This window comes from Hylobates moloch, unplaced genomic scaffold (assembly GCF_009828535.3).
Source record: "Hylobates moloch isolate HMO894 unplaced genomic scaffold, HMol_V3 SCAFFOLD_13, whole genome shotgun sequence".
In the NCBI taxonomy this organism is placed as follows: Eukaryota; Metazoa; Chordata; class Mammalia; order Primates; family Hylobatidae; genus Hylobates; species Hylobates moloch.
Genome location: NW_026652288.1, coordinates 23,404,876 through 23,428,921, shown reverse-complemented (window position 1 = coordinate 23,428,921; position 24,046 = coordinate 23,404,876). Strand labels below are relative to the sequence as shown.

At 37.7% G+C, this 24,046-nt stretch overlaps 1 protein-coding gene across 5 annotated transcripts in view; it reads left to right on the top strand.

The window, feature by feature from the left end:
* ATAD2B (ATPase family AAA domain containing 2B) overlaps nucleotides 1-24,046 on the top strand; it is a 234,062-nt gene that overhangs the window by 136,726 nt on the left and 73,290 nt on the right. For 3 of the 5 annotated variants that reach the window (XR_009209482.1, XM_058426973.1, XM_032172347.3), the window contains exons 20-22: nucleotides 1,742-1,877; nucleotides 4,164-4,360; nucleotides 7,369-7,528. Coding sequence is in view for 4 of the 5 variants with exons in the window: in XM_058426973.1 (XP_058282956.1) it covers nucleotides 1,742-1,877; nucleotides 4,164-4,360; nucleotides 7,369-7,528 (493 nt within the window). In the remaining variant the exon portion in view is untranslated. The remainder of the gene's footprint in view (nucleotides 1-1,741; nucleotides 1,878-4,163; nucleotides 4,361-7,368; nucleotides 7,529-24,046) is intronic. The other 2 variants (XM_032172348.3, XM_058426974.1) reach the window with 2 other exon arrangements.

The following is a 24,046-nucleotide window of genomic DNA, read 5'->3' as shown; positions in this document are numbered from 1 at the left end:
AAGAAAGGCCAGCCAGGCATAGATTAAAGGGTTGGAGGGAACTGTGCATGAAAGTCTACAAAAGCACTGGAACGACACAAGGTGAAATTTTATAAACTTTTAAATGATTTGACTTTAGGTTGAGATAGACAATTCCCCATCCAGTTTTTGAATTCTGATGTTTACCTTTCATTGTTTCTTCTTCTCTTAGGATTTCAGAGCTAGAAAAGGCATTGAGAGTTTATACAGTCTTTTTTATTCACTTTATTACCTTAAGCCAATTACTTAAATCTTTCTAAGCCCCAGTTTCCTCATCTGTAAAATGAGGAAATAATACTTACCTCATTGTTATAAAGGTAGAATGATATCATATTTATGGAATTTTTAAGGGTTCAATTCATAGGTTTAATCCAGGAAGTGGTTAGAAATGACAAACTGAATGAATTATTCAGATTTTACCACAAATGTGTGGCTAAATTTGGGCAGGAATATGATGTCTTCGATTCTAATCCATATTTTCACAGTGTCATGGTTGGTATATCTTTCCATACTAGTGACCTTCTCCCTTTTTTTATTTGCAGTTTCCTATTTGATTTGGGCTGGATAACAAAATCACAAGGTTAACTCTTTCAGTACATGCTTATTAGGCATTGCTAAATACCAGGCATTGGGATAGGTATAGGAAAATAGATGAATAAGAAGTGGTCTCTGTTCTCAGGGAGTTTGGTGTCTGGAAGGTAGAAGGTAGACATTCTAGAACCATAAAAATTAAATACAGGGCCGGGCGCGGTGGCTCACGCTTGTAATCCCAGCACTTTGGGAGGCCGAGGCGGGTGGATCACGAGGTCAGGAGATCGAGACCACGGTGAAACCCCGTCTCTACTAAAAATACAAAAAAATTAGCCGGGCGTGGTGGCAGGCGCCTGTAGTCCCAGCTACTCGGAGAGGCTGAGGCAGGAGAATGGCGTGAACCCGGGAGGCGGAGCTTGCAGTGAGCCGAGATCGCACCACAGCACTCCAGCCTGGGCGACAGAGCGAGACTCCGTCTCAAAAAAAAAAATTAAATACAGTGTTTAATACCATGGTAGACAAATTTGGATGCGGTAAAGAGCATTTAAACAGCATATCTTGGAAGGTGGACACCTGGGGGTTCTGAGTAGGTAAACAGAAGAGGTGAGTAATCACCAAGTGGATGGAGCTGAAGGATATGAGAATAATTGGCTTAATTTTTTTGGAGTGTGTCATGGAGCATAAACTAGACCACAGGTATAGTTTATTTGCAGTGGAACCAGGATTCCAGAGATTACAGTGAAATAGACTTGGAAGGGAAAGAGCACAGGAAGGGAAGTCAATGGATAGGGAGTACAAAGAATATGAGGATTAGAGATGGCAGTGTTAACATTCTTCCAGCTCTCTATTATAGATTCGAAGTAATTACTTTTCCCCTCTTAATGTAAAAGGCTTTGAGATTGTTGCCATCTGTTACAACCAGCTGTTCTTTTTGCTATTATCTGATGAACCTTACTAGAATAGTGTCATTCATTAATGACTTGGGTAACTGGACATTCTTCCATTCCTGTTTAGCCCATGCGGTTGAACCCTTCAACAGCATAGCCTAGGACTAGGTTAACTATAACCCCATGTGAATGGTCTATGAATATTGAACATGATACTGGAAGATGAAGACATTGCAATTTGGTATGATATGTAAGCTTTTAATTCTTTATATATTTAATGTCTTTGTGTGTGTGTATATGTGTAGGTTAAATGTATCTTTAGAATACAGTATGAAGAGGTCTTGTATATTCAAAGGCCTATTGAAGAAGACAGAAGAAAATTTTTTCAAGAATTGATTCTCAATCAGGCATCAATGGCTCCACCACGAAGGAAACATGCTGGTAAAGTTTGTAAAGCCTTTAGGAAAATGGGAGGGATGGAGTTAAGAAATACCCTTTCTTGGAGTCAGTTTATTTTAGCCCTTTCTTCTTGGAAGTGAGGACAGTTTGTCAGGTTCTGTTTATCTTTAGATGACATGTGGAAGTGTCCATTGCGTTCACCTGACTTGAGATTGGGAAGTATAGCCTTGTTAAAGCTTTACTAAACAGGACTTCTTCTTATGACTTCAACCACATCCTCTGGTAGATTTCACATTATGGGGCTCAAAAAGTCAGAAAAAAGTCTTCAGTTCTCCTCTGTTTTAGTCACAGTAAGTACCCAGGAGTTGAACTGGCAGGTTGTGAACACCAGGTGTTGTACTCATTACTTTTTGGGCCATGGTAGATTTGATGGGCTAATAGCTGGTTAGAACATTTGCCCTTTCTAGTTTATTTATTGATTGACTTTTCAAATACTTATTTAGGACCCATTACATTTAATGTTGTATTCTAGCCATTTGAAAATCTATCCTGGCTTTGTTTTAAGTGTTAGATTTTTCTTGGATTTGGACTCAGTAATTTTAGACTCAGGAATTGAGCTTAAGAGGTACCTCAAGAATTTGTCAGATTTCAGTTCCTAGTAAGGGCTGCATTCTAAGCCCTAGTAAGGGCTGCATTCTAAGCCATTCAAAAGAGATTTTCTTTTCCTAATCTTAAAGATGTGTAAAGGATAAGATCTACTTGCTTAATCTTTCAGCCTCTTCTAGGAAGTAGCAAACCTGTTTGGTAAAAATTTTTAAGCCTCTTTAGCCTCATTCCATCTTTTATGTTTCTTAGAGCCCTTCTGGTAGGATACTCAATACATTTCCCATCCCTGCCAAGTCCTTATTTTTCCATATTCTTTTTACTTTGTTTTTCATTGGTTATATTATGTAAAATTTTAATAATTTTATTGTTCTTTAGTGGCTCCTTTCCAAATTTTATTGGTGTTTTAAAAATGAACACCTGTCAAATTGCTGTAGTTATGGTTTTTTCCCTCCCAAAACCCTGGGAAATTGAATATGTAAATTATACCTTATTTATGTTTATTTTGTTGCTTCCTGTTAATCTAAATATTTCATTATGAAAATGATTTATTTCAATCTTTCATGCTTCTAGATATATTTAATCTCATAGATCTGAATTTTCTGTGTTTATGATTGATATAATTCTTTTTCATTTGCTTCTGTTGACTTTCGCTTTTCATCTTAGGAGCTATTTAGAAATCAGTGAAAAATTCTTAGAATTTTAATTCTGAGCTTTAGTGTGATATCAGGGGAAATCTTTTAAAATTAGAGAACGTTATAATTAGGAAAGTTAATACTTTACCTTTTAAGAAGATTTTTTGTTTTTCTTAGGATAGATAGTGAGTACCATGGATTTTACATATGACACTTAGGACTGGTTTTCCATCTGCTTCATGACTGTGGAATTCTTTTTTTAGTTCCTTTTTTTTTCCTCCCTGCAGGTGCCATTCACTATCCCTACTCTGTTGTACTGAGGGCAGGAGACCTGCCTAAAATCAGAATTCTTTTGGGGATAGGAAGGTTCAAATATTACTTGCCCATTATACTTTTTATGCATATAAGGCAATACCATTTTAAGAAGCAGTTTTTAAACAAGGTTGACTTAAGAAAATCAGTGTGTAATACTTTACTTGGAGATATTTGTGTTGATTTGAAGTATTTCTCAAAGTTACATATAAATAATATTTCAAAATCAAATTATTTTGTTTTTTAAAGGAGTCCTGTTGTGAGTTATTTTATAAAGTGAAGCTATTCCCTTTTTGTTTCTGTGCAAATTTTTACTTGCCGGATTTGCATGTTTCACACATATAGTCATGCGCTGCATAATGACGTTTTGGTCAACGATGGACTGCATATATGATGGTGGCCTCATACAATTATAATACTGTATTTTTACTATACCTTTTCTGTGTTTAGATACACAAATACAACTGTGCTACAGTTGCCTACAGTATTCAGTATAGTCACATGCTGTCCAGGTTTGTAGCCTAGGAGCAATAAGCTTTACCATATAGCCTAGGTATGTCATAGGCTATACCATCTAGGTTTGTGCAGGTATACTCTTATGATGTTCACACAATGACAAAATTGCCTAACTGCACATTTCTTGGAATGTATCCCCGTTGTTAAGCAACACATGACTGTATTTGTAATTCTTTTCTTTAAAGAACATTTTGAGAGAATGCCAAAAAAGGGTCCTGGCCCATGATGTTGGAATCTTAACATTTTCTTCTGTTTTCTCTAGCTCTTTGTGCTATGGAAGTGCTTCCTCTTGCACTACCTTCTCCACCTCGTCAATTATCAGAATCAGAAAAAAGTCGAATGGAGGACCAGGAGGAAAATACTTTAAGAGAGTTGCGGTTGTTTCTCAGGGATGTAACCAAGAGGCTGGCCACAGATAAACGCTTTAACATCTTCAGCAAACCGGTGGATATTGAAGAGGTCTTGTTTCAGTAGTGTGCAAACAGTGAAGTTGAACTGGCTAAAAGAAAAAAATATTGACATCTTTTTTTGGAAGGAAAAAAAAGCAAAGGCATGGATGAATATTACCCCTAGCCTATAAAATTTTAATCCATGTGATAACTACCGATGTCATCAGCAAACATCTGGTGACTTTTGGATGAAATTAGCGACCAATTTATATTGTCCTCTTAATTATTATTAACCTTTGTGGTCTCTTACTCTTCGATTTAAGAGGATTAAAAGTTGCCTTAGTCAAATATCCATACTAGACTATTTTTATTCCAGGATAAATTCTGCTCTCAAAGAGTATATTGGTATTAGCCAATCAATACCAGTTAATACTGGCATTTCCCAAATTATGTATACCTCATCAAAAGAGGTAGCTAAAAACCTGAAATTTCTTTGTCTTTCATATTTTGGAAATGCCTGTGGCTGGGATGCTGTTTGAAGTTAAAACATATCCTGTGCAACTAAATTATTTTTCTTTCTAAGGATTTTCTCTGCTCCCAGTGGAAAATTTCTCACTTTATATGTGTATTATTTTATGTGCTTGTGGGAGCATGGTTTGTGATGATGAGAAAAGAAATTTTCCATTTGGGAATCTAATACTATCAGCTACATTTTTGGTTTTTGTTTTATCCTGGGATAATGTAGTGTGTGGATGAACCCAATGTAATCTTTACTGGCCTCTTTCTTATAGTTCAGACTCCATGTTTGAACAGCTTTGGTGTTTTTAGTTTTTTATTCATTTCTTTTTTTTTTTAAAAAAAATGAATTATGAGTGATTCAGAGTTTGATGTTGTATCCTAATTGTGAAATCTGTGCTTTTGGACCTGAGCGGATTCCTTTGAAACCATTACCTCATCTGTTACTGAGAAGAATAAGCTAGCATTTACGTTCCTCCCCGCCGGCAAGTCTGAAAATAAATACTTTCTCCCCTTTTTGGAATGAAGAGACTATCTATAATTTTATTTGTACCTTTATCCACAATACACTGTTTTTTTCCATTTGATCCTCTTTTCACCCTTGTAGGATCATTATTATTATTCTTACTTTGCACTTGAGGAAACAGACTTATTGGCAAGTGACATAGCCAAGACTTGAAAGTTTTTTAAAATTCAAAGCCCACATTCATTATCATAGCTACTTTATATCTTTCCACTGGGATAACAGGACATGCCTAATTGGCTTTTTAAATTAATAAATATCAGTTTATATTTCTGGGACATTCCCCCCCATAGTGTTTTTAAATAATCTTAAAACTATCAGCCAATTAAAAAATTATTTTAAATAAATGTGATATGTGTGTGTGCCCTTTCTTCCACTCCCCTATTTGGTATATTTGGACTCTTAACACTTCTTAAAGGATAAGGGCTTGCCCCCAACTCAACCTCCCATGCTGAGAGTAAACCAATTTTGCTTTTGCTCAGGAAAACTCTTTTCTTTCTAATCAGAGAAGATTTGTCAGATTTTCAAATGCCATCTGTAATAGTTTTATAAATGATGGTAAGGTAGTATAAGGGGATAGAAAATGTTGATCAGATAAATATTTTATTTAGGGTTATATTTCTCTTGTTTTCTCCTTTGTCTTTCTTCTCAGGTTCGTTCTGCTCTTAAGCTGAGAACATAGGAGTCTCTGGGAAGGATAGAGAGGGGGAAAATAAGATAACCTAAAACAAAAGTTTTTATTTAACTAATGAATTTAAAGTGTCTGAAAACTTCATCAAATTCCAAAGCAGACTGCAGAGAAAACAAAACTTTAGAAAATAAATGTTAAATTTAAAATTAAGCATAGGGTGGTAACATTTATAGTCTTTAATAATATACATTTTATAGTGCTTTTTAGTTTATAAAACAGTTTCCACTTGTACACAGGCATTTATGTCAAATACCAGAACCAGGAATCCAGTTAATATCTTCTGAGGTAGTTTGTTTCAGTATAACTCTGCTACCTCCCTTTTAGGGAGATTGACTGGTTTTTCAGCTCCCAAAAGGTGAAAAATAAAACACACATAAACTTCTACTTAATATTTTTTATAAGTAATCCTAAATATTAAAAAACATAAAAATTACATATATGTGCGTGCATGTGTGTGAATGTGTAAATTTAAAAATAATGGTATCGATGCCATCTGAAACTTCATAGAGAAGAACTTAACCATCTCCCCAGAAATCTTTCCTGGACTAATTTTAGACATTACTGCTAAGACTGCTGTTACAGCAAACCTATTTACTTGATTTGAGATTTGCATTGGGGAAGGCAGTAGATACATAAGTTGCTAACACTTTTTTGTGGTCAGGGATACTCAATTTATTGGGCAAATCGTGACTTAATATCTCCTGTTGAGGGTTATCTCACAGAAAATCAGCACAGAAAGCAGCATGTTTGTTTGTTTGTAGATTTCTTTATACTTAGGGACAAATCCAGCAAATCTCATACTGGTTAGGAAAACTATACTTAATTTTCTTATATAATTGACTCTAAATGTTTGTGATGACCCCAAAGGAGTGGAAAATACTTTCCATGAAATAGTTCACTGTAGAAAACTGAAAAAGAAAATTTTTGTTGAAAATTTAAAGAGATTTATCAGAATAACTCACAGTATGAAAAGTCTTTGCTTTTTATTGTCCTTTTCTTTTTCTTGAAGTCATATTTATTGATGCTCATTGGGTACTTTTGCCTATACATTATCTTCCCGGATATGCCCAAAGGATTAAAAAAATTAAAAAAGCTGACACGGTTTCAAATTTTAAGAGCAGAAACATTTCAGAGTTGATTTAGGTATGACTTGGAAACTGAAGTTTTCATGGAAAGTATGGCAGATAGTAACTTTGGTAGCATAAATAGCCTGCAATTTTATCTTTATAAATTATTTGATATTTAGATTTAATTTTTAAAGAACTTTGTTTTTATTTTGTGTTTTTATGAACTGAGATGATATGAAAAACCAGAAGTAATTTTTATTAAAATATCTTATTTGTTTTAGGTTTCAGATTATCTTGAAGTAATCAAGGAACCAATGGACTTATCAACAGTAATAACTAAAATTGATAAACATAATTACCTGACTGCAAAGGATTTCCTGAAAGATATTGACCTCATCTGTAGCAATGCTTTAGAGTATAATCCAGATAAGGATCCAGGAGGTAAGGATGCATAGGGCAAGGTTCCCCTTGATAATCAATCAGAAGACAGTTTACCGTTTAAATACTAAGTCATGCCTGTGTTCTAGATAGATAACTTTCATGACCTGTTGTTTTTCAAAACTTCTTAATAAGAAGCTAATAGCCTACATAAAAATAATGTGTTTAAAGTAGAGAATTGTATAGTTGTAGGTATTATTTTCAGGGGTTCGTTTCTTCATTTACCTTCTACTTTTTATATTTATATTGTGATTTGAGAATTTAATTGAAAATACATTAGTCAACAATTGCAGTGCTGATAAAGATTTGGAATTTCGAATTCATGGGAATTCATAATAGGATCAGTTTATGTGTCAAAAGATCCTTTTATGTGGAATGTTATCTGTTCTTTATGTAGAATGTTATCTGTTCTTTTGATTGTTGGGATTTCTATGTAACTGTGTTATTTTACTCCTAATCCATCCTGTATTCAAGTGTATAGTCCCAACTTTTGTTATCGCTCTCCAGGTAAGACTGCCAGGAATATATCTGCCGTAAAACAAAAAGAGGGGATTTATTATACTGAGGAAGAATATGTGTCATAGGGAACCATACAGGATTTGGACTTGTGTTAAGTAATTTGGTTAGAGTATAAGGAAGTGGGGCTTTGCAGTGGATTAGATGCTGTTAGAAAGTAGGAATAATTTTAAGAACCTAGAAGGCAAGAAAATGGAGCAAGGCTAAAGCTGTGATTGATAAAGAAACAGCAGTTTGCTGGGTGTGGTGGCTCACACCTGTAATCCCAGCACTTTGGGGTGAATGGATCACTTGACCTCGGGAGTTAGCAGGCCAGCCTAAGTAACATGGCAAAACCCTGCCTCTACAAAAAAAATACAAAAATTAGCTGTGTGTGGTGGTTGCGCACCTGTAGTCCTAGCTACTTGAGAGACTGAGGTGGGAGGATCACTTGAGCCCTGGAGGTTGAGGCTGCAGTGAGCTGTGATCATGCCACTGTACTCCAGCCTGGGCAACAGAGCGATAGCCTTTCTCAAAATAAAAAGGAAAGAAAAGAAAAGAAAAAGAAACAGCAGCCTTTCTCAAAATAAAAAGAAAAGAAAAGAAAAAAGAAACAGCAGTCATTCATATTAGTCAGGATTATGTTTGGTCATTGGCTATTATTGTTTATTTTTATGTTTTTGAGATGGAATCTCCCTCTGTTGCCCAGGTTGGAGTACAGTGGCATGATCTCAGCTTACTGCAACCACCGCCTCCTGGGTTCAAGTGATTCTCCTGGCTCAGCCTCCTGAGTAGCTGGGATTTCAGGCACCTGCCACCACATCCAGCTAATTTTTGTATTTTTAGTAGAAATGGGGTTTCACCATGTTGGCCAGGCTGGTCTCAAACTTGTAACCTCAAGTGGTCTACCAGCCTCGGTCTCCCAAAGTGCTGGGATTACAGGCCTGAGCCACTGTGCCCAGCCTGATTATTTTATTTATTTATTTATTTTTTGTGGTCAGGACAATGTTCATGTTTTGTCTGTGTTTAGACATGATTAGACGGAGTGGTCTAATTTTTCTCTTGACCCATCATGAGCACAGGGTGGCCTTGTCTGATACTGGTGTTCTGTGAAATTGTTTATGTTTAATTGTAGTACCCTGAGGCCTAGCTGATAGTGCCAGGCCAACTCCTGGCTGTCAGGAGCCACTTCTTGCTTTTTCACTCTATTGAGAATTCTATTTATTTTATAGGTAATACTAAAAAAAAAATGCTTCTTATTTTAAAAACATTCGTTTAAGTTTTTGTTATCTAAAGATATTTAGAGTATAATTTGTGCTTTGTTTTGTTTTCTGTTTGAGACAGAGTCTCACTGTGTCACCCAGGCTGGAGTGCAGTGGTGCGATAGTGGTTCACTGTAACCTCCACCTCCTGGATTCAAGTGATTCTCGTGCCTCACCCTCCCGAGTAGCTGGGACTACAGGCACGTGCCACTACACCCAGCTAATTTTTGCATTTTTAGTAGAGATGGGGTTTTGTCATGTTGGCCAGGCTGGTCTTAAAGTCCTGACCCCAGGTGATCTGCCCCTCTCGGCCTCCCAGAGTAGTGGGATCATAGGTGTGAGCCACCGCGCCTGGCCTGTGCTTTGTTTTGTATCTGTATTTTGAGGCAGTGGTTCTCAATCCAGGCCATATGGTAAAATGACCTAGATTTCTCAATTTCACATGAAATTAGATATGTTTTGCTTCAATTTCAACCATAATAAATCACAGATTCTATAACTGCAAAAACTGCAATTGCTTTTGCATTAACCCAGTAATTTCCAAGTTAGGAGGCAGAATAAAATTTTGCATGGCTGGATTTTGTATGTAACAGTTTTTCAGCTTTATGTTATTTGCCTCTTGTAGTTTTTGTTGTTTGTTTGCTTTACCTCTTTTTATTTTATATAACACACACACACACGCACACGTATATACTTTTTTTTTTGGAGACAGCATTTTGTTCTGTTGCTCAGGCTGGAGTGCAGCGGTGTGACCTCATCTCACTGCAACCTCTGCCTCCTGGGCTCAAGTGATCCTCCCACCCTAGCCTCCCGGTAGCTGAGTAATACAGGCACACGCCACCACACCTGGCTAACTTTTGTATTTTTGTTTGTAGAGAAGAGGTCTCGCCATGTTGCCCAGGCTAGTCTCAAACTCCTGGGTTCAAGTGATCTGCCCACCTCGGCCTCCCAAAGTGCTGGTATTACCCATGTGAGCCAGTGCACCCAGCTTATATATGTCTTATAGAAAAATATATGACAGTAGAACAAAGAAGAATATTAAAAACGTATAATTCCATCACTTAGTGTTTTTTCTGTTTCCTTCCCCATCCACGGATATACTGTATGTAGAATATATACATGCATCTTAGTTTTACTAAAATGACTAGGATTTTTGTAAATTTTGTCATTCCTATAATATTTTGTGAAAAGCTTATTAGTTAATTAATATATTTCTCCAACATTATTTTAATCATATGTAGATCTCATATAACAGTTAATACCCGATTGTTGGACGTATTAGATTTTTTAGTTTTTTCCTCTTTTATAAACGCTGATAAATATCTTTGTAATGCAAATTTTATGTTGATTCTTAATTTCCTTAGAATAAGTTCCTTAAAGTGAAATTTCTGGATCAAAGAATATATATCTTTTAAGACTTTTAATCTGTACTATTAAAATTTTCTCTAAAAATTTTTAAAAATTATACCAGCAGCGGGCCGAGTGCAGTGGTTCATGCCTGTAATCCCAGCACTTTGGGAGGCCGAGGCGGGTGGATCACGAGGTCAGGAGATCGAGACCATCCTGGCTAACATGGTGAAACCCTGTCTCTACTAAAAATACAAAAAATTAGCCGGGCATGGTGGTGGGCGCCTATAGTCACAGCTACTCGGGAGGCTGAGGCAGGAGAATAGCATGAACCCGGGAGGCGGAGCTTGCAGTGAGCTGAGATCACGCCACTGCACTCCAGCCTGGGCGACAGAGTGAGACTCTGTCTCAAAAAAAAAAAAAATTATACCAACAGCATCAGGGCCACTGTTAGCCACTATAGCAATTTTTGGTAAGTAAGAGAACCTTCTTCAGTTGGATGCCATCCTGTAACAGGATGGATAGTAAAGCATGGTCTGGATGTCAGCCCCATTTCACTCCCTTCCCTTGCTGGGGTCCTATGTGAGGGTACAACCTGCACAACTGTATATGTAGTGGCTTTGAGCAGTGTGTGAGAGTGCATGTGTGCCTATATCTTCAGCCTGGTTTTCACGACACAGAGACTGCTGTTATTGCGTAATAGGTAATGAGAATATGGGCTTTGGATTTAGACCTAGGCTTTAGTCCTATTTCTGCTATTTCCTAGCTCTTTAACTTTGATCAAATTAAGCCTTCTAAATTTTAGTTTCCTCATCTGTAAAATGGGGATGATAATAACATTCTTTAATTGGGGTGGTTGTAAGAATTAAATGAGAAAGTGTATTAGGTTGAACCTTATGAAATTGCCATTTTCATATGGTTCATCCTAAATATCTTAAGCCTTTAGCAGAGTAGCTGGGACATGATAAGAGTTCCATAAAGGTTAGCTATTGGTATTTGTATTCTTATGATCATTATTTAAATTGTGCTTTAATTTTTTTATAAGTTGGTTTCTTAGTGGGTACCTGCATATTTGCTCTAGAATGACCCTTTATACTTTGTGCTTATTGCATTCCCTGGACCATACTTTAAATGTAATTCTATTTTGAAACAAATCTAAGGGCTGGTAGTGAAAATGAATTTAAGTGCTTAGAAAAAGCCAGTTGAGAAGATCAATCCGTATTTTTCCCTTCTCAGTAATTAATTATAACCATGTTGATATTAATATTTTAGGGAAGAAGTAATGGTTTCTGGTGCATAATAATATTTTACTACAAAATGCAGTTCCACAATGAAAGAATATGGCTCTGCTTTCTTCACTTGTTCTGATACAAAAAGTGATATAGTTCAAAGGCATTATTTTGGCTGTGTTTAGATTTTTTTCATATCTTTCATCAAGCAACCTCTTTTTTTTTTCTTAGCAACAGAACCACTTGTTATGTTCCAGAAAAACATCCTCAGGGTGTGTTGTGTAGCAAGTGGAAATTACATGAATGTTGTATTACGTTTACAAGTTCCCATGAGTATTTGGAAGCCTACAGTGTTCTCTTTTGCAGAACACTTGGCCATCTGGGGAAAAAACTAACATATACATAGAAGACAAAAGCCAACATTTTGAAAGATATACATGTTGCCTAAGTGTTGACCCAGATTCTCTCCCTTGAGGATGATGGGAACAGAAATTAAATGGTGAGAACAAGAAGAAATTGACCTGTGTTCTAAATGTGACCAGTATCAGATATTTGGCCCTAATTACTACAGTATAGATACGTGATATATTACGTTTGGCTCATCCCCATTCTCGGTCTTGCAGTGCACCCCTCCTATATCCCCCAGGCCTATTCATATGCTACATACCATCATTTGACTAGTTTTGCTGAAATTTTGGCCCTAATCTTTTAGTTGTCTCAAAATCTTCTATGTTGTACAAATTGTGTAGGATTAAAGCCCCCAGATTCACTCAAACTTTTGGAGCCCTCTGTGTTTTGCTCTTAATACATTTCTAAATTTATCTGCCATAGTTGTATTTCATGAGTTGTTTCAACCAAACTCACTCATTTTTCTGTTAGTGTTTATGAGTACTATCTGCTAATTACTGAGCTGGGTGCCTAGACTACAAAGATGACTCTGACAATTCTTGCTTTTTGAGACCAAGATATAATATTTTATATATATATGAGTATTATGATAGATCCATAATGCCTACTGGATAACTACTATGTGGCAGGCATTATTCTATATGTAATTGTATTAGCTTACTAGTGCTACCATAACAAAATATAACAGAAATTAATTTTCTCACAGTCCTAGAGGTTACCAATTCAAAATAAAAGTGTCAGCAGGTTGGTTTCCCCTGAGGCCTCTTTTCTTGGCTTGCAGATGGCGGCCTCCTTCTCTCTGTGTCCTCACATGGCTTTTTCCCTATGCCTGTGTACCCTTGGTGTTTCTTGGTGTGTCCAAATTTTCTCTCCTTATAAGGACTTCAGTCAGATTCGATTAGAACCCACTCATATGTCCTCATTTTAATTATCTTTTTAAAGGCCTTGTCTCCAAATACAGTCATATCTTAAGGTACTGGGAGTTAAGCCTTCCACATATAAATTTTGAGGAGGTGCATTTCAGCCTGTAACAGTTATATGAAACACAATCCCTACTATATAGAAAGTCATCAATTTTTAGAGATGATAAATACACTTATCAAATTATTGGTGATTGTAATAACAAATATTATTAAGATAAAGGGATACCATAGAGGTGGCAATCATGAATAATGTCTTAAGGTGCCAGCAGATGATTATAAGACAGTGTTATAAGGTCTTCATTAGAAATATGTTACCAGGTTAGTGGAGCACAGAAGAGAAGACACTACCTGGAGATTAGCAAGATTGGGAAGGGCGTTGATTCTAGGCTGAGGAAACAAAGGTATGAAAAAAACAAGTCTGGAGAATAGAGTGCCTCCGTGGAGGAGTAGTGGGAAACTAATTTGCTTCTCTACTCACTGACTCAACATTTATTGAGCATCTGTTTATTAAATATTCTCTGTGTATAAATCCTGTTTAAGGCTAGAGATACACAGATGGTTAAGACACAGCCTTGACCTTTTAGTATCAAATTTGGGGTAGAGGTCAAGGCAGTTGTAAGATGGAGGTTGGAACATCAGTTAAGATTTAATTGCAGTGGCTGCAGGGATTAAATATAGAGGTCTTAGTGACCAACCATTTAAATATGGTGGACAGAAACCTAGAATGATCCCTGAGGTTTTGGTCTGGTGAGAGGAATCTGGGAAGGTAAACCAATAGAAGAACAGATTTATGGGCAGGATGTCAAATCCAATTTGGGACATGTTAGTATGAGTCATATTTGGTACACCCAGACGAAATGCAGACTTTATTTATGTATGTATATATGTATGTATGTATGTATGTATGTATTTATTTTTGAGATGGAGTCTTGCTCTGTTGCCAGGCTGGAGTACAGTGGCGTGATCTTGGCTCACTGCAACCTCCACCTCTCAGGTTCAAGTGATTCTCCTGCCTCAGCCTCCCCAGTAGCTGGGATTACAGGCGCGTACCATCACACCCAGCTAACTTTTGTATTTTTAGTAGAGACGGGGTTTCACCATGTTGGCCAGGATGGTCTCGATCTCTTGACCTTGTGATCCGCCTGCCTTGGCTTCCCAAAGTGCTGTGATTACTAGTTGTATATTTGGTTCTGGAGGTTGAAAGAAGTGGGCACGAGATATGGTTGGGCGTCATCATTGTAGAGGAGTGAATGAGATTTCATAGACAGTGTGTAGAATGAGAAGAGAGAGGAACCCAGGAGGGCCCCTTTTCTAGGAAATATGGGTCCCAGTTCTTGCCCAGTGTAAGTCCCAGTCTTACTGTTTCAGGACCTTTGTCAAATGTATTGCCTCTACTGGGAGTATTTCCATGTTTTTCTTTTTAAATCAGTTTTACTGAGGTATAAGTAACATACAAGAAAATGTACTTTTTAATAGCACGTAACTTTTAAAATCACATATAGTTTTAAAATTTCATCTACCCAGCTGGGCACGGTGGCTCATGCCTGTAATCCCAGCACCTTGAGAGGCCAAGGCGGGCAGATCACGAAGGCAAGAGATTGAGACCATCGTGGCCAACATGGTGAAACCCCATCTCTACTAAAAATACAAAAATTAGCTGGGCATGATGGTATGTGCCTGTATTCGCAGCTACTTGGGAGGCTGAGGCAGGAGAATCGCTGCCGGGAGGCAGAGGTGCGGTGAGCCAAGATCGCGCCACTGCACTCCAGCCTGGCAACAGAGCAAGACAACATCTCAAAAAAAAAAAAAAAAAAATTTATCTACCCTTCAGGGAATACTAAAATGCTAAGTTCATGAAAGATTTTTCTGATTTCCTTCCAGTTGTAAGTAACCCCTTCATCTCTGAATCTCATAATGTAACTTTTCTGAGACATTTATTACTTTTTTGCCCATAGTTATTTGTTTACTTATCCTTATCCCTTATTTTAGACTCTAAGCCGATTGAGAACAGGATCTGTATAGGCATCTTGTGTAAAGCATGTTCTTAATAAATGTGGCCAATGAGTAAATTTTATTTATTATTCTAATTTTATTTACTTATTTATTTTCAGACAGGGTTTTGCTCTTGTTGCCCAGGCTGGAGCACAATGGCACGATCTCAGCTCACTGCAATCCCCGCCTCCCGGGTTCAAGCGATTCTCCTGCCTCAGCCTCCTGAGTAGCTGGGATTATAGGCATGCACCACCACGTCCGGCTAATTTTTGTATTTTTAGTAGAGACGGGGTTTCACCATGTTGGTCAGGCTGGTCTCGAACTCCTGTCCTCAGGTGATCCACCTGCCTCGGCCTCCCAAAGTGTTGGGATTACAGGTGTGAGCCACTGTGCCTAGCCTCTATTTTTAGATACTAACTCAAGGAATCTCAGATTAAGTAGAAATTATAAAATGGAGACATGGTAACATTCTGTGGAAATATGCATAAATACTAATAATATATAAATATGACCCGAACCAGTAGATACAGTTAAAATTTTTTTTGTTTTTTGTTTTCTTTGGAGACAAGGTCTCACGCTGTTGCCTGGACCTGAGTGCAGTGGCATGATCTTGGCTCACTGCAGCCTTGACCTCCTGGGCACCAGTGATCTTCCCACCTCAGCCCCCCAAGTAGCTAGGACTACAGCTACAGGACTTACCACCATGCCTGGCTAATTTTAAAATTTTTTGTAGAGATGGGATCTTGCTATGTTAACTATGCTGGTCTCAAACTCTTCAAGTGATCCTCTTGCTGCATCCTCCCAAAGTGTTGAGATTACAGGTGTGAACCACCATGCCCAGCCAAATTTCTTACTTATGAAATTATTTGGGATGAAAAATCATACCATAAAAATTAGCTTTTCTTAAAAATATGGTTACTCTTAATAATTTTATTGAACAAAATCTCAGGTAATGTACTTCTGGGATTTTTTTTTTCTTTATAATGAACTAAAAGTGAAAGTTTACTAATTACAAAAGAAACATCAACACAGTGAAATTGCTGTTACTTTCATTAAAGTAGTGCTTCTGTTAATTTTATAGATACTCATCTATATGTCCTAAGTAGCCATTACTTTTTGCTGAGGACAAATGTAAGTGGTAATATCTTTATTTTATAGATGAGGAGATTGGGGCTCAGAGAGATTATATAATTACCTGTGTGCAAACCCACAGATATTATATGGTACAACTGAATGGATTGAGAGCTGTCTTGACTTCAAAGCCAATATGTGGGGTTTTTTTTGCTGTGCTTATGTAACTTGCAAATTTCATGGATTTCGACAATCTTAAAATCTTAAAGTATGAGACAGTGAAAACTCATAAATATGTAGTTTCTATTCCCACACAATTTTAAACCTAGAGTTTTAAGTGATGAGTGAGTCTCTGAATCCACAAACAAAATTATATTCATGTGCAGTTTTCAACTTTTATTCTATTCTTTTTTTCCCTCCCCCAAGAGGGGGTCTCACTCTGTTGCCTAGTCTGGAGTGCAGTGGTGCGATCATGGCTCACTGTAGCCATCATAGCTGACTTGAGCCATCGACCTCCCTGGCTCAAGTAATCTTCCCACTTCAGCCTCCTGAATAGCTGGGACCACATGAGCCACCAAGCCTGGCTAACTTTTTAATTTTTTGTAGAGATAGGGTCTCCCTCCGTTGCCCAGACTTGTCTCAAACTTCTGGCCTCAAGCAATCCTACTGCCTCAGTCTCCCAAAGTGTTGAGATTACAGATGTGAGCCATCATGCCCAACCATATTCTGTTCTTATACGGATCCAGGTCAAAAAGATTAAGAACCTAGGATTATCATAGACATCCCTTCTACTTTGAATTTGTGATTATATGCTATGTATAATCTTAGACATAGTTTGTGATTATATGCTATGTATAATCTTAGACAATCTTCTAAACAATGATTGAAAAGAATTGTAATGATAGGCACATGAAAAAGCAATGCCCTGGCCAGGTGCAGTGGCCCACACCTGTAATCCCAGCACTTTGGGAGACCGAAGTGGGCAGATTGCTTGAGCCCAGGAATGTGAGACCAGTGTGAGACCTGGGCAACATGGCAAGACACCATCTCTACAAAAAATACAAAAATTAGGCAGGCGTGGTGGCGCATGCTTGTGGTCCCATTAATAGCTGCTCCGGGCACTGAGGCAGAGAGGACTGTTTGAGGCCAGGAGGTTGACGCTGCTATAAGACATGATCATGCCACTGCATTCTAGCTTGGGTGACAGAGTGAGACCTTGTCCCCCCACCCCCATCCCCCTAAAAAAGCAATGTTCCCTCTCAAATGCAGATTTTTTTAAAAGAATATATTCCTTGTCTTCCATACTAGTGGGAAATTTTTATGGAATTTTTTTTCTTCATTTATTCTTTTTTCTTGCTTAATTTAGGGTAGTGCTGGGATAGAAGATACACTTTATAAAAAGCAGAAAGACCAATCATTGAGTTATTTTAGAGATAATATGCCAGATCCATGCCTTTAGATTTAATCTTACCTTTTTTTTAGTTTCTTTTCAAGCCGAGGTAGAAAGCCAGTGGTGGAAAGTTGTGGTATTGCATAGGCTACAAACATTGTATTGTCAACTTGAAAGTATAGCTACTTCTAAGGATGTTGATGTTCATTGTAGTTTTTTGTTTATAGTAGCTAAAATTAGAAGCAACTTAAAGCTTCCCCAAAGAGAACAATACTTTTGAAAAATTAAGGCACATCCTACTTTGGATTGTTGCACAACTATTAAAGTTTGGTTTTCAAAGAGTATTTAAAAGACACCAGGAGACTTCTTCTTTTCTTCTTCTGGCCAAGATGGAGTAAAAGGGACTCGATTTGTTTACCCCCTCACATGAAACAATGGAAAAAAAAAAGAACAAAATATATTTAAAGAAAAACTGTTTGGAAGGCATTGGACACCAGGCAACACAGGACAGTGATTCCCAAAAGATAGAAACAAATAAGAGGAGTAGTGTGGTTGCCTGGAGACGATTTCCAGACACCAGCCCCAGGAGGAGCAGCCCAGGTGTATTCTGGAGGTCCTCTGAATTGAGGAGCCAGACCTGGAATCTGAAGAGGCCACAGTGGTTTGTGTTTGCAGGGCAGATTACCAGAAAGAAGAAAGCTGCACAGAGAGAACACTGTGGCTATCTCCAGGAGGTCCTATCCTAGTGTTTAACTAAGTACTGGTTAGTGCATATGTGTGAGAAAACTATCTGAGGCCAGAGAAAGAGAGGGAATATTCCTTAAAGTTCACACAGGGGCCGCAATAGAGTTAGAGCTAATAAACCAACAAGGAGATAAAATGAAATCATAAAAAGGTATACAGTAATTCCAAGAGAAGTGAGAAAAAGAGGAAAAAGGGAACAAAAAACATATAGGCCAAGTAGAAAATAAATAGTGACCATATCAATAATCACATATATCACATTAAAAGTAAATGCTCTAAACCAGGGGTCAGCAGACTATCATTAAGCTGACAGCCTGTTTTTGTAAGTCAAATTTTTTTACTGGAACAAAATTATTCCCCCCATCCCCGCTTTTCAGTTCAATGATAAATGATGTCTACAAAAAGCCTACAGTTCTCATCATACTGGTGATGAAAGAGTAAGTACTTTCTCCCTATGATCAGAAACATGACCAGGATGTCTGCTCTTACCACTTCTGTCAACATTAAACTGGAGCTTTCAGCCAGTGCAGTAAGGTAAGAAAAAGAAATAAAGGCATCCCTACTTCCAGAAAGAAAGAAGTAAAACTGTTGTTGTTTGTAGACGTATGATGTCTACATAGAAAATCCTATGGAATACTTAAAGAAGCTTTTAGAACATATAAGTGAAGTTAGGGTTGCAGGAGACAGGATCAGCATGTAAAACACTTGTTTTTCTATATCCTAGCAACAAACAGGAAATTGAAATAACATCAAAAAATAACATGAAATATAGATAAATCTGACAAAAGGCATGTAAGACTTATACATTGAAAACTATAAAATATTGGTGAGATAAATTAAAGAAGACCCAAATAAATGGAGATATATGCCATGGCTTATGGATTGGAAGACTCAACATTATGAAAATGTAATTTCTCCCCAGATCGAACCACAGGTTCAACACCATCCTATCAGAATTCCAACAGGCATTTGATAGAAATTGACAAGCTGATTCTAAAATTCATATGAAGATGAAAAGGACCTAGAATAGTCAAAACAACTTTGAAAAATAAAAACAGCTGGAAGACTTAATACTCTCTTATTGTAAGACTTAAAAAGTTACAGTAATCTAGACAGTGTATATTGGCATGAAGTTTGACAAATAGGTCAATGGAATAGCATAGAGTCCTGAAATAGATGCACACATAGAGGGTCAATTGCTCTTTGACAAAGATATAAGGTCAGTTCAATGAAGAAAGTAAATTCATTTCAACAGACAGTGTTGGAACAATTGGATATCAGCATGCAAAAAAAGACTTTGTGTACAGAAGTTAACTCACAATGGATCACATACCTAAATATAAGAGCTTAAAACCTATAGCCAGAATATTAAGTCTCAGAATTTAATAATAACCCAATTTAAATAATGGACATAAGAGCTGAAGACACTTTACCAAATAAGGTATACGGAAGACAAATACACACATGAAAAGATACTCAACCTCATTAATCTTTTTATTTACTTATTTGTTTATTTGTTTATTTTTTGGAGACAGAGTTGCTCTGTCACCCAGGCTGGAGTGCAGTGGCATGATCTCAGTTCACTGCAACCTCTGCCTCCTGGGTTCAAGCAATTCTGCTGCCTCAGCCTCCCGAGTAGCTGAGATTGTAGGCACACACCACCATGCCCAGCTATTTTTTTTGTATTTTTAGTAGAGATGAGGTTTCACCATTTTGGCCAGGCTGGTCTCAAACTCCTGACCTCAAGTTACCCGCCCGCCTCGGCCTTCCAAAGTGCTGGGATTACAGGTGTGAGCTACTGTGCCCGGCCAACCTCATTAATCTGTAGTGAAATGCAAATTAAGACCACAATGAGGCTGGGTGCAGTTGCTTTCACCTTTAATCCTAGCACTTTGGGAGGCCAAGGTGGGTGGATCACCTGAGGTCAGGAGTTCGAGACCAGCCTGGCCAACATGGTGAATCCCTGTCTCTACTAAATATACAAAAATCAGCTGGGTGGGGTGGCACACACCTGTAATCCCAGCTACTCCGGAGGCAGAGGATGCAGTGAGCCGAGATTATGCCACTGCACTCCAGCCTGGACGACAGAATGAGACCCTGTCTCAAAAAAAAAAAAAAAAAAAACAGTGAAGACACCATTAAACACTTGTAAGAATCGTCTAAAACTGAAAAAACCATATCAAATGTAATCAAGGATGTAGAGTAACAGGAACTATGATGCACTGTGGTAGGAATGTAAAATGGAACAGCTGACTTGGAAAACAGTCTAGAAGTTTCTTAGAATGTTTAACATATGTATTATAGTTGTCCCTTCATGTGTGTGCTTCGGAACCTGTGAATACAAAGGGCTGACTGTACCACCTCATTTTTTAAATTTATTTATTTATTTATTTATTTATTTATTTTGAGACGCTGTCTTGCTCTGTCACCCAGGCTGGAGTGCACTGGCGTGATCTCGGCTCACTGCAACCTCCGCCTCCCGGGTTCAAGCAATTATCTGCCTCAGCCTCCTGAGTAGCTGGGATTACAGGCGCCTGCCTCCACGCCCAGCTAATTTTTTTGTATTTTTAGTAGAGATGGGCTTTCACCAAGTTGGCCAGGCTGGTCTTGAACTCCTGACCTCGTGATCCACTCACCTTGGCCTCCCAAAGTGCTGGGATTACAGGCGTGAGCCCCCGTGCTCGGCCACTACCTCATTTTATATGAGAGATGTAAGCATCTGGGGATTTGATATCCAAGGGGAGACGGGGTCCTAGAACCAATCCCCTGCGGTTGCTGAAGAACTGTACCTATCATTTGACCTAGCCATTCCACCCCTTAGTATTAACCCAAGGAAAATTAACATGTATATTTCCATACAAAGGTTTATTCATCAATGTTTATAGTGACTTTGTTTATAATAGCCAAAACCCAGAATTATCGCTAATGCCCACCAGCATGTGAATGGATAAACAAATTCTGTTATACCCATATAATGGATTAGTATTCAGCACTAACAAATAACGAAGTACAGATAACGTGCAAAAATAGGGACAAATAATTATTTTTATGCTTAAATATGCTGAGTGAAAGAATCCTGATTAAAAATATTCTTTGTGATTCCACTCGTATATATAATTCTAGAAAATATAAACTGATCTATAGCAAGAGAAAGCAGATCCTTTGTTGCTTGGGAATAGAGGGCTGTGGGGAAGGGTGAAGGGAGGAAAATCAATGGTCACAAGAAACTTTTGGTGATGATAGATATGCTTATTGTCTTTTTTTTTTTTTTTTTTTTTTGAGACAGGATCTTGCTTTGTTGCTCAGGCTGGAGTGCAGTGGTGTGAACATGGCTCACTGCAGCCTCGACTTCCTTGGGCTCAAGCGATCCTGCTGCTTCAGTCTCTCAAGTAGCTGGGACCACAGGCATGCACCACCATGCTTGCATAATTTTTGTACTTTTTGTACAGGGTGGAGCAGGTAATTGGAATAAGTCAGAGTGGAGACACGGTGGCTCGCCATGTTGCCCAGACTGGTCTCAAACTCCTGGGCTTAAGCAATCCTACTACCTTTCCCTCCCAGAGTGCTTTGACTACAGGCATGATCACCTCCCCTGGCCCATTCATTATCTTTATTGTTGTGATAATGTTATGGATGTGTACTGATATAAAAATGTGTCAAATTGTATACTTTAAGTATGAGCAACTTACTATATATCTATTATGCTTCAATAGATCTATTTTTAAACTTAGGGAAGTACAATATGTTAATAATGCAGATTACAAAATCATTGTGGTTTTTGTTCATAAAGAGAATTGTTGAGACACATATTCATGTGCCTACATGGTATCTCCATTGGGATATTTTTTAGGCATCTCCAAACTGAAATGTCTGAAGCTAAACTCTTTAAAATTACTCTCTAACTTCTTTTCCTTCTTTCCTCTCTATTCTGGTGTTTTTTTTTTTCAATTTGTTTGTTTTTGCATCTTTATAAATAGTATGTCCGTCTCCTCATTTTTCATGCAAGAAGCTAGGAAATCATCTTTGATATTTATGTTACCCTCTTATCTACTTTATCACCAAATTGTATCATTGAGAGCACATTTCAAATCTGTAATCTCATCTTTCACCACCACCACCACCATTACCCCAGTTCAAGTCATCATCCTCTCTCACTAAAAAAAAGCCTAGTGACTATGCTCCCTGGTGTTATTCTTGACTCCCCTCAATCCAGTGATCAGAAAACAGCCACAGCAGATCTTTTCAATGATTTTCATTGCTCTTAGGATACAATCTGAAATCCTTTCAATATGATCAGTTCCGCTTTGCCTCTTGCTTATTATGTTCTGTTATAAATAAAGTTTCAGTACTGCAAAAAAAAAATAGCACTCAAATATAAAATTTTCTTTTTAATTCTCATCAAGGCAAGGTCTTCTATAGAAGGGTGCGCCCTTACAGATGGAGTAATGGTGGGCGCCCACTTGGACAAGGGAGGGGAAGGGGTTATTATTCCTGATGCATGTGGCCCCCGTTGCTGTGTTGTTCTCCTGTTGGCTAGGATTAGACCACACAGGCTAAACTAATTCCGATTGGCTAATTTAAAGAGAATGACGAGGTAAGTGGTTTGGTGGGAAAAATGGTTATGACAGAGCAGGTAATAGGAATGAGTCAGGGTGGAGCAGGTAACCGAAAAAGGTTGCTTTATGAGGAAGTTAAGTTTAAAAGTAGAAGGCAAAGAATTGAACATACTGACATATTGATTCTTTGAAAAGAAATTTAGAACTCATAACACTACACTGGCTACATTTCAGTTTCTTGAAATCTCCAAACTCTTTACTGCAGAATTTTCTCACATGGTATTTTCTGAACCTGCACTAGTTTTTTGTTTTTTGTTTTTTTTCCTTACTCTTTCAGTAGCTACTCCAGTCTGTGCTTCAAGTGTCAGTTTAAATGCCTGTTCTTTAGAGAGGCTTCTTACTGACTCGCTCAATCTAAATTGGAACCCACACCAGTACCCTGTAGGTTTTCTTCATAGCTTTATTCAGGGTGTTTTGCTTTTGAGTTTTTTCTTTTTTGGAGGGAGGAGGTGTTAATTTGGATGTATGAGATTATTTGTTCCTGTAGTGGTCTGAAAAAGTCCTTGAAAGTTGATACCATGTATGTTTTGTTCACTGCTGCGGGTGGCCGCCCTCCAGCTTTCCCTGGTGCAGTCGACAACATTTGTTGAGTGAATGTTTAGAGAAAATGTGTTGGAAGTAAATATATCATTGGTTGCCTTTGAGTGGTGCATGTTTGGTTTTGTAAGATTACCACAATGAGCCATAATAACTTTCAAATCAGAAAGTTATATAGTATCTCTGTAACTTTGTCTATACTGTTTGCCTTTACTAGAGAGGAAAAAGCAAATGTTGTTTGCAATTCTGGATTCCTGCTCTTGATACTGTTAGAATATTAGTTACCTTGATATATTACTTGCCTTTTCATATTTCTGAGTTGCACCGGTCTAGGGGGGCACTGTTTATATTGTATTGTTTATGAATGGGAACTTCTGGATTAGTGTGAAGCAGAGGCTCCTCTTTTAGTATCATTTTAAGTATAGTTTACCTGGAACCATGTTTATGCTTTTCTCCTGGATCTACCTACAATGTATATACCATCTTGTGCCCTTTAGCTTAGAAAGC